A 16,546-nucleotide genomic window follows, 5' to 3' on the forward strand; every position below is an offset into this window, starting at 1 on the left:
CTTTCTCAACTAAAAATCATCATGGAAGTAGGATGATTTGAGTCCCAGCTACTTAGGAGGTTGAGGTTGAAGGACTGTGTTTTCAGTTCCTTAGTCAGCCAGACTGTCTCAGAAAAAAATCTGGTGTTGTGGTGCATGTCTGTAATCCCAATTATTGAGGAGGCAAAGGTAGAAGGGTCAGAGTTCAATGTCAGTCTTAGCAAGAAGCACATGACTCTATCTAAAAAAATAATTCATTCATTCTTTAATTGAAAAAGTACTAAAACAGGGGCTGGGAATATGGCCTCGTGGCAAGAGTGCTTGCCTCATATACATGAAGCCCTGGGTTCAGTTCCTCAGCACTACATATATAGAAAAGACCAGAAGTGGTGCTGTGGCTCAAGAGGCAGAGTGCTAGACTTGAGCAAAAAGAAGCCAGGGACAGTGCTCAGGCCCTGAGTTCAAGCTTCAGGACTGGCAAAAAAAATTTTTTTACTAAAACAAAAAGGGCCAGAGGAATAGCTCAAGTAGCAGAATGCTTGCTTATCAAGTACAAGGACTTCAGTTCTAACTCCAGTACTGCCAAAAAAAATTTTAAAAAAATAAACAATATTTGAGCATCTTATTTGAGTATAACAACAATGCAAAGAAACTCTCTTATAAAACCTTGTAGTAACTTTAGTATCATGTTAGACTGACTCCTGATTTGGAGACCTACTTTTGTTCACTAACTTGGCTGTCTGGTTTATATGCCAATATATTCATAAAACTAGAATAGTATTAAAAAATTACTGGGAGGGAGGGTGCAAAATCTGTTCACAGGAAAAACAGCAGAACTAATGTGCACCTTCTGAGTTTTACTATGAGACTATTTAGTGGAACAACACTAAGACTAGTTGTTTCTGATAAATGTGAGTGAAGTGTGGTAAGAAATACGTTGGTAAATAGAATAAAATTGGCAGAGTGTAGTGTTTAAAGCAACCTGTATCTTGTCCAAGACTCAAAGAAAAGTTTGTGCTTCCCCATTCAACTTCAGTCCCAGGGTTGTCCATTATTTTGCTCAGTAATTCAAGGTAGCTTGATTTAAAAAAAAAAAAAAAAAGGTCTGAGAATAGAATTCCACATGAGACAATACTTAGCGGATAGTGTGTCTTGATGAATCAGTGCACTGAAAACAGAGTGAGGGGCTCAGAATATTTTATGTGGAGCTCAAGTGGCATTAGTCCCTTGGAGAAAATGCTGTTGGTTTTAGGGTTTTCCATGATGATCTCTTGATTGAAGCACTGGAAATAAATAATCCTCTCCCACTCCAATACCTCAGCAATGGTGATGGATTGTATTAGGCTTCAGCAACAATGGAAATCAAAAGTTTGGAAGTAATTTGCCTATATTTTAGCTTCAGAAAAATAATGTTTATATGCATGTGCAAGGCAAAATTTCACAAGCAGAGGAAACTTTGACAATACAACCACTTATGGAAAAATGGAATAATTTCTTCAATGTATTTTATAGTATCCTTTCAACAGCAGTAGACAAGCAGAGATACAGGAGGAAAGCAATAATTTCTACAATGTATATACTTAGCAACCTACTCTTTCAACCACAATGCCAAGTGTTTGTAGCATTCCACCTATTAGGTTCACATAGCTCTTGGTTATCTACAATAGGCATGTGAGCCAGTGGGGCATATCAACCTCAAGTTGAGAATTCCTCCATATCCTTGTCTAGGAAGGATGTGGAGAAATAATAAACACAACAGTATTTTAAAAGCAAATAAAAAGAAATAAAGGTAGGCCTGGCATAAGTAAATCTAAGGGAACAAAAGGCAATTTCTTATATCTGAAACAACACAAACTTCAAAAGAAGATAGGTAATGTGATGGCTTTTTAAAATCCATGTCATTGGTTTGATTGCAAATTTGCAATATTGATTTCTTTGGAGGAGAGAAAAAATGGATGTTCTGTGGCCTCTTTAAGCAAAATAATTGTATCACAATTCACCAGCCTTTCTCTTTAATTAATTAATCCACTTTTTATAAATTTAAAATTATTATGAATCTTGACCAATGTAACTTTTCTCATCCTTCTCCCCCATCTCTTCAAGTTCTACCCATTCCCTCAATTTTTCTAGTAACATTTTCATATATGTGTGTATTACATATGTGTACATATGTGTTCCATATATATTATGTTTCATATATACAAGTGTACATATATACTATATACATATACATGTACATATATACACAGACACATACAAACACACATTGAATACAGCCCTTTCTAAGCCTCTCTGATTGCTTCAGACAATTTTCTATCTTACTCATGTCTACATAACAGTAAGCTTATCTCATATGTACATAAGTACATATGTATATATACATATAATACAAATATATCTAAGTATATGAAAATATACCTCTCTCTCCATATATATATATACATATATATATATATCTTGTATGAAACTACCTGCCTTACCATTTTTGGCATAAAAGCTGAATTCTGAGTATTTTTCCTAGTCTGGTACTGCAGTCAGAGCTGCCTAGAGCAATTTTAACTGATTTCCTCCAAAGTTTAAGGGTGTCTACAGTACTCCATACTTGAAGTAGTAAATGACTACTATTGACGTTTTAGTTTTGCATGGAATAATCTGATTGAGGAATAAAAAATGATGTACATAATTGTTCTGTAATTTTCTGACTTTCAAACTTAATAGTGATAGAATACGTATAAAAGTTCAGAGAAATGTTTAACATTTACTTGAGGAGGCATGTTGACCTTCCAAACAACTTATAACACTTCACACAAATGCATACTCACACAGAGTTTATCCTGGTTTGTGATTTCAAATTAAAAAAATAAAAACTAACTTGCTGTGTGACCTTCAGCACCATGTAAATAAAACACCTTGCATCTCAGCTTCCTTAGTTATGAGGAAGAGATAATAATTTCTGTCTTATCAGGTTGCTTTGAGGATAAGAAGTAATCTAAATCAGGCAGGTACTCAGAATACGCAAGATGATCTATAAAAATTGGATATTGTGTTTGTTGGTTCTCAAATATTCAGACAATATAAGGAAAATTGGCCATGAATAATCTAAATAAACATTTCTCTCTCTCTTTCTCTCTCTCTTTCACACACACAGAAAAATATAAATACTGTATTAATAAAGTTGTGACTAACATTCAAGAGGAAATATATCAGATGAAGAGTGGGAAGAAGAAATATATGCTTATGAAAAAACGCTCAGATTTCACACCTAGAAGGAACATAGTGATATAGAAAATAACCCACCAAGATGGAGGAATACAAATACCAGAGACTCTAATGTAACTCCAGGAAGTGCTGAAATAGTTTAAATAGAATTATTGCTAAGAAAACCATTAGAAAAAATATTAGAAGAGCAAAAGTGGTAACATTTGTATGATATTAGTTGATAATCTACTGCTAGTACAGAATCTCGAAGAGTACAAACAGATAAAACTCATACCATTGTATATCAAAGGGAAGGGATTTATATGTCAGAGACAAAGCAAACTCTCTTCCAATTCAAGCTATATTAACAGTACTTGTTTTTGTGAAGATTTTATTTAGTCTGTTTTGCAATCATCCATCAAAATGAGAGAGAGCTTGTACTCCAGTTAAGGGACTATAAGTGGCCTTGCTCAACATGAACAGCAATGACCTCAGAGATAAGATTGGCTTTCACCAGGGGGACAGGGTAGCCCATTGCTTTGTTTTTCCACCTTTACTAATCATACACAGACCATCATTTAAGCAAACTAACAGAATACTTACTGAGATATTTATTCCTTACTCAGTGGGGAAATTCAATAAGTATAGATGATAGAGACTACCTATTGAAAAAACTAGAGTTGAGGGCCAGGTACTGGTGGCTCAGGCCCATAATCGTAGCTACTCAGGCTGAGATCCAAGGATCACAGTCCAACGCCAGCACAGGCAGGAAAATCTGTGAGACTGTTATCTCCAATGAGCCACCAGAAAACTAGAAGTGGGTGCTGTGATACAAAGTGGTAGAGCGCTAGCCTTGAGCAAAAGAGCTCAGGGACAGCTCCCCAGTCTCAGTTCAAGCCCCATGACTGAAAGGGAAAAAAATAGGTTTGAGCAATGAGGTTCTTTATGAATGAGGACTTTGTGGTTATGTGATAGAAACAATGTTTATGTTTTAATACTAGGTTGTGAGGACATTGTAAGACGTAACTGGCTGCAGCTGCCATGAAGAGCAACTATTAAGACTGTTTTTTTGAAGCAACATGCCTACATGGATCATATCACATTTCAAACATAAATCAGAGAATCACTCCTTCAAAGTCAGCCAGTGCAAGAAAGTCCTAAGATCTCTTATCTCCAATTAACCACTAAAAAGCTGGACATACACTGTGGTTCAAATGGTAGAGCTCAAGTGTTGAGAGGACAATGCTGAGGGATAGCTTTCGGGCCCTGAGTTCAAGCCCCAGGACCAGCAAAGTACACAGTGAAGTGGATCCTTTCTGTGGAAAAAGAAGCATCTTGCACAGCCTGCTCCATATTTCAGCTTCTACATATTTCTCTATTGTGTTCATTCGTTTTCAATGACTATGACTCTTTGATGATGTAGATGGTGAGAACGATAACCTCACTGCACCTTCCTGTCTCAAAGCTGAAGTCAAAGGTTATTTTTCCCTCACCTTGTTACCTTTGTAAAGATTTTACTCACCATTGACAGGCTTTTCTGCTAGTCTAGAAAGCTAATGTGGCAATTGGAGTACCGCTCAGGACCAAATACAGTTACTGCAACTATGGTTTATTTCATTACATCTCTTGAAAATTTGTCCCATCATTATGACAGAGGAGGAAAATAAAAATATCTCCATTTGTGAGGCAAGTTGTGCTGTAGTAGGCTGTGGTGGCTGTCACTAATCCCTGACTGTCAGATAACTGCTGTCCTTTCTCCTTTACAGTACACCTTGGTGTGGAGGTACTGAATGACTTATTGGATCATTTGGGCTCCATATATTCCTCTTCAGTTCTCACTGTATAGTCAATGCACCACTGCCTTGTGTTAATCCTGCTCAATCCCTGTAAGAGAACATTCCCTCATAAAGATGAAATGTTTGTCTATTGACACCAGTGTTCTAAAAGCTCATGCATCACTTACAACCTTTAATTCTGTGACCCTCTCACTATGCCCCATATGGAAGTATCCCTCCTTGGAGACTAAGATTCCTAGTAGGTACACAGAACTTAGAAGTTATGAGCTAGAAAAGCACAGATTCTCCAAGCAGATCACTGAGAATTGTGCTCAAAGTGTCCACTCTTTAATCCTTAGACTTCACTATAATCCCCTATGGAGATACCTCACCATGTACCCGCTTTTTATTTAAAGGGGACACTGTATCTACAAGGGGCAGGCGTAACCGTTTGTTTCAAGAGGTCTCTACCACTGTGCTTTCTGATTAGGAACACTTGATAGAGTTGATGACTCCATTCCCTAGGTCCATGGGCTTACTTGCTTTTTCAAAAGGTAGTTAGATCTGAAGTGATATTTTCCATTGTAACATGTCAATGATTCAGACACTGGGAGCCTGTCACTCTGTGAAGACCAAGGGTATAAGGGTAGAGAAGGCTTAATGGCTACTTTCAATTTGCCTTCGATCTAGATGAATTGCTGTCTTTTTCAGGGTGAAAGTATCCAGTATCATCAATTCTGCACTGATAGAATAATGCTGTTTATGAGGTTTTGGGGGGGGGGGGCCTGTTTCTGTTGAGTGAAATACTGAGCAACTGCAATAACTAGAGCAAAGTTGGAGAAGGGAGGTCAATGAATGGCTTCTGTTTTTGCTAGCATGTCTGCTCCATTCATGAGCCTTTTGGTATTAGTATAATGAGAAAAGAATAGAAATGGAACTGGCTGAATTCCACTGTTGACCAGACTGCTTTTAACGGCTCTTGTTCATTCAGTGTTCTCTGGTGCACATACAAACATAAATACGAGGAATGGCACACTTTTTGGTGTGACTATGCAGCACTTTATTTGGCAAAATGATCAAAAAGATCATAATGTAATGTAAAACTGCTTATTTGGCAAATATGATCTTTAAGAAATCTATGTCAAAGGAATTAACTGTGGAAAATCACATCTGGCCTCTAATGTTTCAATATTTCAAAACAGATGAAAATAAGCTGTAGAACCGTGATCAAACCAGATCAAGTCAAATTAAGGCATCTGAGATAATGGGAGAAAACCTAAACCTCCAACTAGGATAACTGCTTAGAGTTAGCAGCATGCCACACATCAGATGGTGACAGCAAGATAGACATTGAGGCTGAGCTCTGGCCTTGAGATAGGAGAAGCCACCAATCAAATGGAAAGATTGGGTCATCACAGAACCAGAGCAGGATCTAATTCCTAGTGATATACCAGGAAGGACTGGATCATGTCTTCTGAATAATTCTTTGAGAATAGAGGCCAGGATTCAATACACAGTTAGATTTTAATTCTTCTTGCAGAATCCATGTGATGATAAACGGCACAGGGACATCTGGTCCAGAGAGAAGACTTGTGACCATTTACCAAAGTTCCTTGTCATTGGGCCACAAAAAACAGGTAAGGATAGTCACTTGCATTCTTACTTGCTTTTACATTATTATGAAACACACTTTTGTATGGCATTAGTGGGTTAGATTTCATTTTGTGACATTTTTAGATGTCCCCATAAGTTCTTCGAGTTCTCATTTTCCCCATGAGCAACTTTATTCCACAAATCTCAAGAGGTCAGTAACATGGCTATGATTTAAGCACTAAATGATGTAACTACAAAGTTATAGTTTAAAACCAAATGCTATGGAATAAATGTCACACTTGTGAAAATTTTGAACTTCCTTGTAACAGTTGTAATAGTTGAATTTGTGTGTTTATGTGTTGTATATAGTGAGTGTGGGGGGTGGACACCAGTTCTGGGGCTTAAACTTAGGGCCTCACATTGTAATTTGATTTTTTCACACAAGACTGGTGCGCTATCACTTGAACCACACCTCCAATTCTGGAATTTTTTTCTGGTTAATTGGAGATTGAACTTCAATCATCAGATCTTATCCTAGGATGACACACATGAACCACCAGTGTTTCACTGTATTTCTCAACTTTTTTTGTACTCTTTGTGGCTTTGCCTAATGAATTCCTGAATTCAATTATACAAAAGGGATCTGAGTAAATTTAAGATATTTTACACTGCACATTCTCCTTGTTTGGATTTTTGTTCAGAGATGCAGCCATTATGACATTCAGATATTTCATAGGTATGGTGGTTGTTTTCTGGTACTGGGGCTTGAACTCAGGACCACATGGTCTTGCTAAGCTTTTTTTTTTTTTTTTTTTTGGCCAGTCCTGGGGCTTGGACTCAGGGCCTGAGCACTGTCCCTGGCTTCTTTTTGCTCAAGGCTAGCACTCTGCCACTTGAGCCACAGCGCCACTTCTGGCCATTTTCTGTATATGTGGTGCTGGGGAATCGAACCCAGGGCCTCATGTATATGAAGCAGGCACTCTTGCCACTAGGCCATATCCCCAGCCCTTTTTGTGTGTGTGTGTGTGTGTGTGTGTGTGTGTGTGTGTGTGTACCACTTGAGCCACACCATCAGTTACATTTTCTACTGATTAACTGAAGATAAGCACCTCTCACATTTGCCTGATCTGGCTGGCTTCTTTCTTTGATCCTCAGATCTTAGCCTCGCAAATAGCTAGGGTCACAAGTATGAGCCACTCAAAACTGGCACATGTGTTTTTGTTTGCTTGTTTTTAATAATCACTCAGTGTGAATATGTTCGACTCCTTTTCTGATACAACAAAGTCTTCCTAGCTATTTTTCCTTGATATTGTCTCCTGAATGGAAGGACATTGGGCATAGAATATCATAAAAGAGAAAGTAACTCACCAATGGGATGACACTTTCAATTAGAATATTTTATACTTTCTTCTGGATGTGACAGTTTTATACACTTTGCTCATGTCCTGATTAATTAGAGATTTTATTGAGTTGCTGCATTTTGAATTCACTACTTCAACTACAAGCATTTTCACTCATGAGTGCACAAACCATAACACAAAACAAAGCCACAGCAAATAAGCCAAGCTCAATGAAGATATTTTTAATACAAGCAAGCAGATCATTTTAAAGGTTGAGGGCAATATTTCCAGACTATTAGATATTGGTTGTTGAAATATTTTCTTCTTCTAGTAATATAAATTGCATTACAACAGTAAGTTAACACATGTGCATGGAGGAGGAAAAACCACATATCTTATTTTTGTTGGTGTTTAAAATCTGCACTGCTCACTCTGCCAGGATTACTAAAGAAATAACACATTGCTGTATTATAAAATTATGTGAAAATTTTAATTTAAAGTATTGTCTATCATTTGTCACAGAATAATTTTCAGTTTTAGTTCTTCTAGGAAAAAATCATAGGTTAGTAGTTATAAATCTGCTCCCTTCTTGTTGTTTGTATTTATAAAAACAGTAAGTTATACATGTAAATTTCAATAATGGACCTACAAGGGAAAGCTTTTAGCTCATTTTTACTTTTTTCCCAGACAATAAAACAGATAAGAAGAAATGAGAGAGAGAAAGAAATTGGTGGCTAATATTATATCTTACCTCCTATGAAAATATTAGTCCAATATGAAAATAGTTAGAATTCTTAAAATCCAATATAGAAGTTTGAGTCATATTAGGTTCTCTGTATTGCTTTAGCTGTCCAAACTTCCATTGCTTTCAGAGGCTGTAATTCCCTGGAGGAGAGTCACAGATAAATGCTAACAGTCTGGCCTTCCGTGCACTCGCTTTCAGCAATTTCAGCGTGGTGCATGCAACCCTTACAATAAAAATGAGATCCAAAAATGAGACTCTAACTCCTGTCTGCTAAGCTGGCTTGGGGTGAGAATGGATGGATAGGTATTCCAATTTGCTGTGGCACAAATGTTACAAGAGATTTTTGTTTGCTGAAATTAAGTGAGAGAGTGAGGGTGTGGAAAAGATATAAGTAGGCATGCAGTAGTCTTAGGCTTATTGTATTGAACTTCAGTGTGGTCATTCTATCTGCCTTCTGACAGCTATGTATCCTTTATCCTTGAAAGTCAAATTTTAATATTACCAGTCAAAAAGGAAGATTTCTTCATAGGGTTAAATTTCACACAATAGTTCTAAGAGCATAATTCATTGGTTTTGAATCTTCCAAAAGATCAGTGTTTCCATTATGAGTACTAATAACATTTTTTTGATTCAGCTGGATTAGTCTGGTATATTGAAATTAAGATATATATATATATATCCTTCTTTTAGAAGATTACATGTATGAAGCCTTCAGATTTTTTTCACAAAAATATTGAAACCAAAGGTTTAATGGCTGCTGATAGAATATCAAGCCTCATGTCCATTCTTCTTGGTTGGGAGAGCTTTCCCTCTCTTTCACTCAGATGACTCCTGACATTCTCCAGCTCCCAGCAAAGGCAGAAGATTCAGAACGTAAAGCTGAGACTTTCTGTTTCCAAGGGGAAATCTGAGAATGCCAGGGATGGTGATTTTACATTTCTTTAGAGATTAATGGAAGGGGTGACATTGTCCAAGATGCACTATTCTCATAAAATGACATGTTGAACTGAAACCACTTTGTATAACTACTAGAAGATAATAAAATATCTCTTCACATTGATTAGTAAGTTTATAGAATATCTTTTATTGATATTCAGCAACAACTTAAAATATTCCTTACTGCCCTGTATTTTCAATATTCAATAACCAAGGGTAAGTCAGTTGGTCTTTGCTCCCATCTCCCTCCCCACAAATAGTTACTGATAGACCAACTGCCAATCCACCTTTCTCTCTCTGTCTCCCTCTCTCTTTCTCTTCCAATCTCTCTCCTTTTCTTCTTCATGATTCAAATATTTCTCTCTCTCTCTCTCTCTCTCTCTCTCTCTCTCTCTCTCTCTCTCTCTCTCTCTCTCTCTCTCTCTCTCTCTCTTTCTCTTTTTCTGCATTATCTCAAAGTATTTCAACTGTTTGGCTGAAATTTAATTGTCAACGGAAGGCCCACCAGATTCAAGTACTATATCTGATTCTAGAAATAGGGAAAGAAACAGTCTATGTCTTTGATTTTTAAGCACTGCTCCCCCCGGCCCTTAACTCCAAGAGGGAAATTAAATCACCTAATTTCTGAAATTCTATCTCAGCTGGATCATGAGACTACTTTACTAATGCAAATAAAATTTCAGTGACTAATAAAACACACACATACCACCACCACCACCACCACCACCACCAACAACAACAACAATTGCAATGTTCCTACATTGAAATAGACCTCTTAAAGAGACCATTTTAACCTCTGAGTTGGCCTTCTAAATATTACTATCTGAACAAAACAAAATAAGACAAATTGCTATCTTACTTTTCATTTGTTCCCACATGACCTTTCCCTTCCTCTTTGTAACAGGAACAACTGCACTTTATTTATTTCTTCTTATGCACCCTTCCATCATCAGCAATGTCCCCAGCCCAAAAACATTTGAAGAAGTTCAGTTTTTTAATGGCAACAACTACCACAAAGGAATCGACTGGTAAGGAAAATAACAAAGAAAATAAACTCTGTTATGAACACATGCTCCATCACTGCAGACCAATTACAGATGTATGCATGGCATCTGCATAATTAGAGAATAAATTTGTTATGCTCAATTCTACCACAGTGAATTAGAAATTAATTTATAATGATGATATGTTTAATCAGTGTTGCCTATAATTTGATTTGGACAGTGCAATAATGATAATATTTTTCTGGTAAGTTAAAATGATTGAATAAAATACATTGTGGGACATTTTTTACCAGAATTATTCATAAGGGTATTTAAAATTCTTTTTAAGCATACTATTATTTTACACAGCCTGCATTTTTTTACACATAATTTGTCTCCACAATGATGCTGGTGGATACAAATAAATCAGTAGGTTGCTTTATTTTATACTCTGTGACATGTATCTCCATTAGCCACATAAACTGTATCTGTTGTATCACAATACATATTTCTCATACAAATGATAATCAAGCACTCCCCAAACAATATCAATTCTAGTCACTCACACACATGAGAGAAATATTAATTTTCACTTGGCAAATTATGAAAACATTAACATAACTTTTCATGAATAAAAATGGAAGAAATTTGATATTGGAGGTGATCATCACTCTGGAAATGGTTTTTCTAGTTCTATTCCAATTTTCTAGGCATATGTAATCTTGGATGTGACTTCAAGTACACAAGGCAAATCTAATCAGTGGAAAATTTTCCTCAGTGCACACATTTGTAGAAAGTAACCTTGTATGACATCCTCATGAATGAATCTGTCTCCCTCCCTCACATACAGTTATGGTTAGTATTTGGGCAAAAACAAAGCCAGTGAGGAGACTCATCTTTGCTTTATGAACAGAGACATCCATCGCCCTTTGCACCTAGAATGTGCTCATCTGCCTTATTTTGAAAGGTTGAACAAGATTCAGCATTGTCTGCAAGTTAACAAAGTCAGAAAGACAATTCCCTCTTATCTGTGAGCTCAAATGAAACACAAATTGTTAAGCAGGAATATAGATGAGTGCTCGTCTGCACTCCACATTTGGGAAACATAATAACAAACATCAAAGTGGAAAATAAGTTATCTTATATGGATTCTTAATTGCTGTCATTATTTATTTCTCAAACATTTGAGGGTTAGAGAAATAAGGAGCTATAAGGAGGGTTACACACATAATTAAAGCCTTGTACTGAGTTAACCTCAGAACATATTGATTCTATAACCTACACACAGAACAATGTTCTGATAGCATATGGAGAAGTGAACCTACCGAGGCACGGCAGGATCAACTGGCAGGAAAAATCTCCTTAATTACTCTAGGTAGACTATAATGTGCTCATATGGTTACATACACTACAAATTATACAGAAGTGTTATTTTTTCTTTTTAAAGAAGAGCAACCTTAATCTGTTTAGAATTTGATAGTTATTGACTTACACATCTTTCTGTTGTGTGAACTTCAATCTCACCTAAAAAGTTTTGGCATTCAAATTTGCAAATGTACATTTACAAACTTAAAATATGATCCAAGCAAGAGGATGAGATTTTTTTTCCGCTTTCCAGGAGTAAATGTTAGTTCAAGAGTTGGCTTGTGGTACCACAGAACATTTTCTGTTCCTTATCATTCCAATCCTATCATTTCTCTTCTTCTGCCTGAAATTAATCACAAGAGCAATAATATTTTGGTTTGTTTTAAATTAGAAGTATATGGGGAAAGTATCATTTGGATTATCTTATTACACAATAATTAGAAGTTAAAAATTAATTCTTATTCAGATGACAAGGAAAGAGGATCCCAAGCTAACATATTATTTTCTCTCTGCCTTCAGGTATATGGACTTTTTCCCTACACTTTCCAACATTACAAGTGATTTTCTATTTGAAAAGAGTGCGAATTATTTCCATTCAGAAGATGCTCCCAGGCGAGCTGCGTCTCTTGTCCCCAAGGCCAAGATAATCACTATTCTCATTGACCCCTCAGACAGGGCATATTCTTGGTACCAGGTATGAGCAATGAAAAACAACATCTTGTGGCTGGGGTGTAGCTCAAGGGTTAGAGCACCTGCCTGGCAAGTAGAAGGCCCCAAGTTCAAACCCCAGTTCTACCAAGATGAAAGAAAGACAAAAAGGAAGGAAGGGAAGGAGAGTGGGAGGGAGGGAGGGAAGGAGGGAAGAAGGGAGGGAGGGAGGGAGAAAAGGCTTACTAAAAGCATCCATTTGCAACATGAAAATATCGCCCCCCCCAAAAGCCCAGATGTATTGAAGAATCAAATCATAAACTATCTAAACACTGAACAAAAAGGAATATCTATTGCTAAATAATTAAATATTTAACTCAGCAAATTGAACAGACTTTGAGGCATAACATCACAAGAAAAATACCATGCCTCAAAGAATTAATAATTTGTTTAAACCATAAAAACGTGAAAAACATTAATCTATCAAAAAGTAACAAAACCGAAAGTCAATCTCTAAGGAGCCAGCAGAGAGTGAACCACGTGTGTTTGGTTGAGGGTGAAGGAGACTGGATATTGGCAGCACTTGTAGAAAACTCAAAAGTGTAAATTAAGCCTGTGTGAACATGATGATTTGTTTGTTGTTTAGTCATAGATGCAGTCTGTGCAGGCAGGAGTGGGTGACTCTGTCAAGTTTTCACTTTCAGAGTACCAAAAATTCAGTCTTTAAGTGCCTGCCATGCACTTTCAGATTTGTCTTGCCTGCTTGCCACACCTAGACTCATGACATGAGCAGAAATTTAGAATTTTATTTTATTTCATTATGCTGTGAGTTATTTCCCATTTTGTTTTTTTGTCTTTAAAAAGTCTAGACAGGTAGCTAGATAGATATAATTTATGATATATAATTTGTGATATAACATGTACTTCTGCATATTATATGTAATATATAGTTTAAGTAGGCAGGCACAATATAAATTTAGGGGCAAGATACAAAATAGATATAATTCAGTTTAATATTAGCCCTTGGAGTCCTAGGTATATATAAAATTAAAAGTAGCATAATAATTATGGGATATGCTGGTTTATTAGAGGAATCAGGGGAGGAATCCAGAAAAAAAAGGAAAGAATACTAAGGGGTGAATTATGATCAGTATAGCTATGTGTATATAAACATACATATAAACACACCCACACCCACATACAACATAAAGAAACAAACCAAACAATGCTTGAAATTTAGAGAGGAAAAGAGGATGGTAATATGTTAGAGGGTTTGAACTTGCTCAAGGCATGCTATTCTACATATATGCAAGTGTCACAAAGACATCCCCTTGTATTATTAATACATATAACTAAAAACTCAATTAAATATAAAACTTGACTTCTGAATTTTGGTATTGATCCTCAGGAAATTAAAAAAAAGATCAAACAATCCCTTTTATAAAATGGTCTGGTCAATTTTCATTCAAAAGACATGGGTACAAGGTTAGAAAAAAGTAATAGAGGAGACAAATACGGTCCTAGAATATTATATAGATGCAGAAAAATGTCATGTTGAAATCTTTAAAATTTTAATTCACATATAGCAATTAAAAAAGAAATCTGCATGTTTCCAAAACAAAAATATGATTTTGAAGGGGAGAAATGAGACATAGGCTTGTTACCTTGGAGTTTCAGAAGTGGGATAAAGGAAAATTTGATTTTAATTAAGATGGAAGGTTTCCAAAGAAAAAGAGAAATTAAAGGTCCCTGAGAGAAAATAGTTGAGCAACCCATGGAACTCTAGGAAAGAAGACTGCACTCAGTGGTTCAATAAGTACATTTCAAGAACACAGAATCACAAAAAAATTCCATCTAGAAATGCAATCATAAGCATTTTTAAACAATAAGTACTAGCTCTGCTTATTACACTACTAAATGACAACTTCCAATGGTGAGAATTTTGAGATGAGATACAGAAATGGCATTTTGCATACTTGAAAAAACTGTCAGGTGATATAAAATTATTTATCAATGCTAAAAATCACTGCTACAATAATTACTATGACTTGTGTACATTTACAATTAAAGAAATATTAAACCTTACTTACAGGGTACTGCAAATAATGAGCATGTTTTTATTTTTGCCGATCTAAAATCATAGAGTCTATTGGATTCAATGAGTGGCCTCTAAGAAGGCCTTGTTTAAATTGGGGGCTAGAAGATGAAATGAAAATTCCTGGGAACATACCTTTAAAACCTGGGACTGAAAAACTGAAATGACTGTGAGAAATCTAAAATGAATTCACCTGGTAAAATTCAGGAAATAGCTGGATGAGGTAGCATTTTAAGGAAAAGAAAATGGAGGGAGGGTGTATCTTTGTACAATGATGGAATAAAATTGAGGTTAAATATTTAAAATTCCTCTGGTAATCTTCCATGTATGGAAATAACATGAAGCAAAACTATGTGAAAACATTTTTGTGTATGTGTATATTTAGTTTAATTCATTTAGAAAGTAAAAGATGGCTAACACAAGCTTTTTTGTAGGTGTGTATGCAAGTCCTGGGCTTGAACTTAAAGCCTGAGTTGTTTTTGTTTGTTTGTTTGGGGGTTGGTTTTGTTTTTGTTTTGTATTGTTTTTCTTGTGGCTATGGTACAGCCACTTGAGTCACAATTCTACTTTTGGCCTTGTGGTGGTTGACTGGAGATAAAAGCCTCACTAGTTTTCCTGCCCAAGCTGTCTTCTAAACAAAATGCCTAATTCTCAGCCTCCTAAGTGGATAGGATTATGGGTATGAGCCATCAGGACCTAGTTTAAAGAAGTGTGTGTGTGTGTGTGTGTGTGTGTGTGTGTGTGTGTGTGTGTGTGTGTTTCTTTTAATGGTATCAAAAAACTTGAAAATGTTAAACATTCATTAAAATGTCTGAATTCAAATAATTGAGGAAAACGTTGAAATTTTCTTCTTTTTTAAAATCTTTGTTGAAAAGGTGATGAGCAAGAGGTTTACAGTTACATGTGTAAGGGAATGAGCATGTTTGTTTTTAAACACTATTGTTACCCCCATCCCTCATTTTCTCCCACTTGCCCCTTCTTACTCCCCTCTTCCCCCAAAATTTGTAAGGTTCACATCCAACATAGAGACAAGTGAGTAAAAATGGTTACTACTTAGAGCAGACATTTTTCACATATAAAAATTCATAGAACCTACATAATGAAAGCACTTCTCTGTTCATGCCTGTCAAATAAATTCTTTGAACATATAGCTTGGAAAGGAATTATTTTTTTCTGATAATACTTTTTTTTATTACCATGCAGCTAAGAGTATGACCCCAGGGTGTTCCATATATCAAAATAGTATAGCTTATTACTTACCTAGTCCTGTCTATTCAGTAAATACCATAAATCCACCACTCAGCAGGTGCGATTCAAAAACGTCTATAAATGTCACCTACAACTGTAATTTCTACCCCACATTTTTTATAATGGGCCTCACTTAGGAACTAAAGTGCTATTTTCCCCCATAAAATGTGTCCTTTTGTGTCTTCCTGGTCATATTCTTATGCTAATCTTAGTTGCAGGCTTATAAGGAAAAGTTGGTGCTACACTGTTATGAATCAGTATAGAACAGATTAACTGTGGCTTCATATTATCACTGATTATAATAGAGCCTTTAGTCTTACTGTAGTATATTAATATGCACATAGCACTGAGCCATCTTGTGAACTCAGCATAAGGCATATGATACTATCAGTGTGCTACTTACTTATTTACCATTTACCATTTTTTCCAAAAATCAGCAGTTACTAAATCAGTTTTATTTTTCTAGCTATTTTATTTCTAAAAGTTTATTTCTAAACTCATACATAAGACCTATTATTCCCACAAAGGCCCCAAACATCTCAGCACCTGATAGAATTATTTGCCTCTCCTCCATTAGATTCTCTTCACATTCCCTTGTAGATATTACTGAATATCTTGGATGAAATCAATTCACTTACCTT

At 35.9% G+C, this 16,546-nt stretch overlaps 1 protein-coding gene across 1 annotated transcript in view; it reads left to right on the top strand.

Annotated features, from left to right (window-relative positions):
* The window catches only part of LOC125341460 (bifunctional heparan sulfate N-deacetylase/N-sulfotransferase 4), a 230,635-nt gene that overhangs the window by 201,827 nt on the left and 12,262 nt on the right, over positions 1–16,546 (top strand). The window contains exons 7-9 of the mRNA XM_048333514.1: positions 6,493–6,589; positions 10,471–10,594; positions 12,434–12,608. Of these exons, the coding sequence (XP_048189471.1) occupies positions 6,493–6,589; positions 10,471–10,594; positions 12,434–12,608 (396 nt within the window). The remainder of the gene's footprint in view (positions 1–6,492; positions 6,590–10,470; positions 10,595–12,433; positions 12,609–16,546) is intronic.

Source organism: Perognathus longimembris, chromosome 24 (genome assembly GCF_023159225.1).
Source record: "Perognathus longimembris pacificus isolate PPM17 chromosome 24, ASM2315922v1, whole genome shotgun sequence".
Lineage (NCBI taxonomy): Eukaryota > Metazoa > Chordata > Mammalia > Rodentia > Heteromyidae > Perognathus > Perognathus longimembris.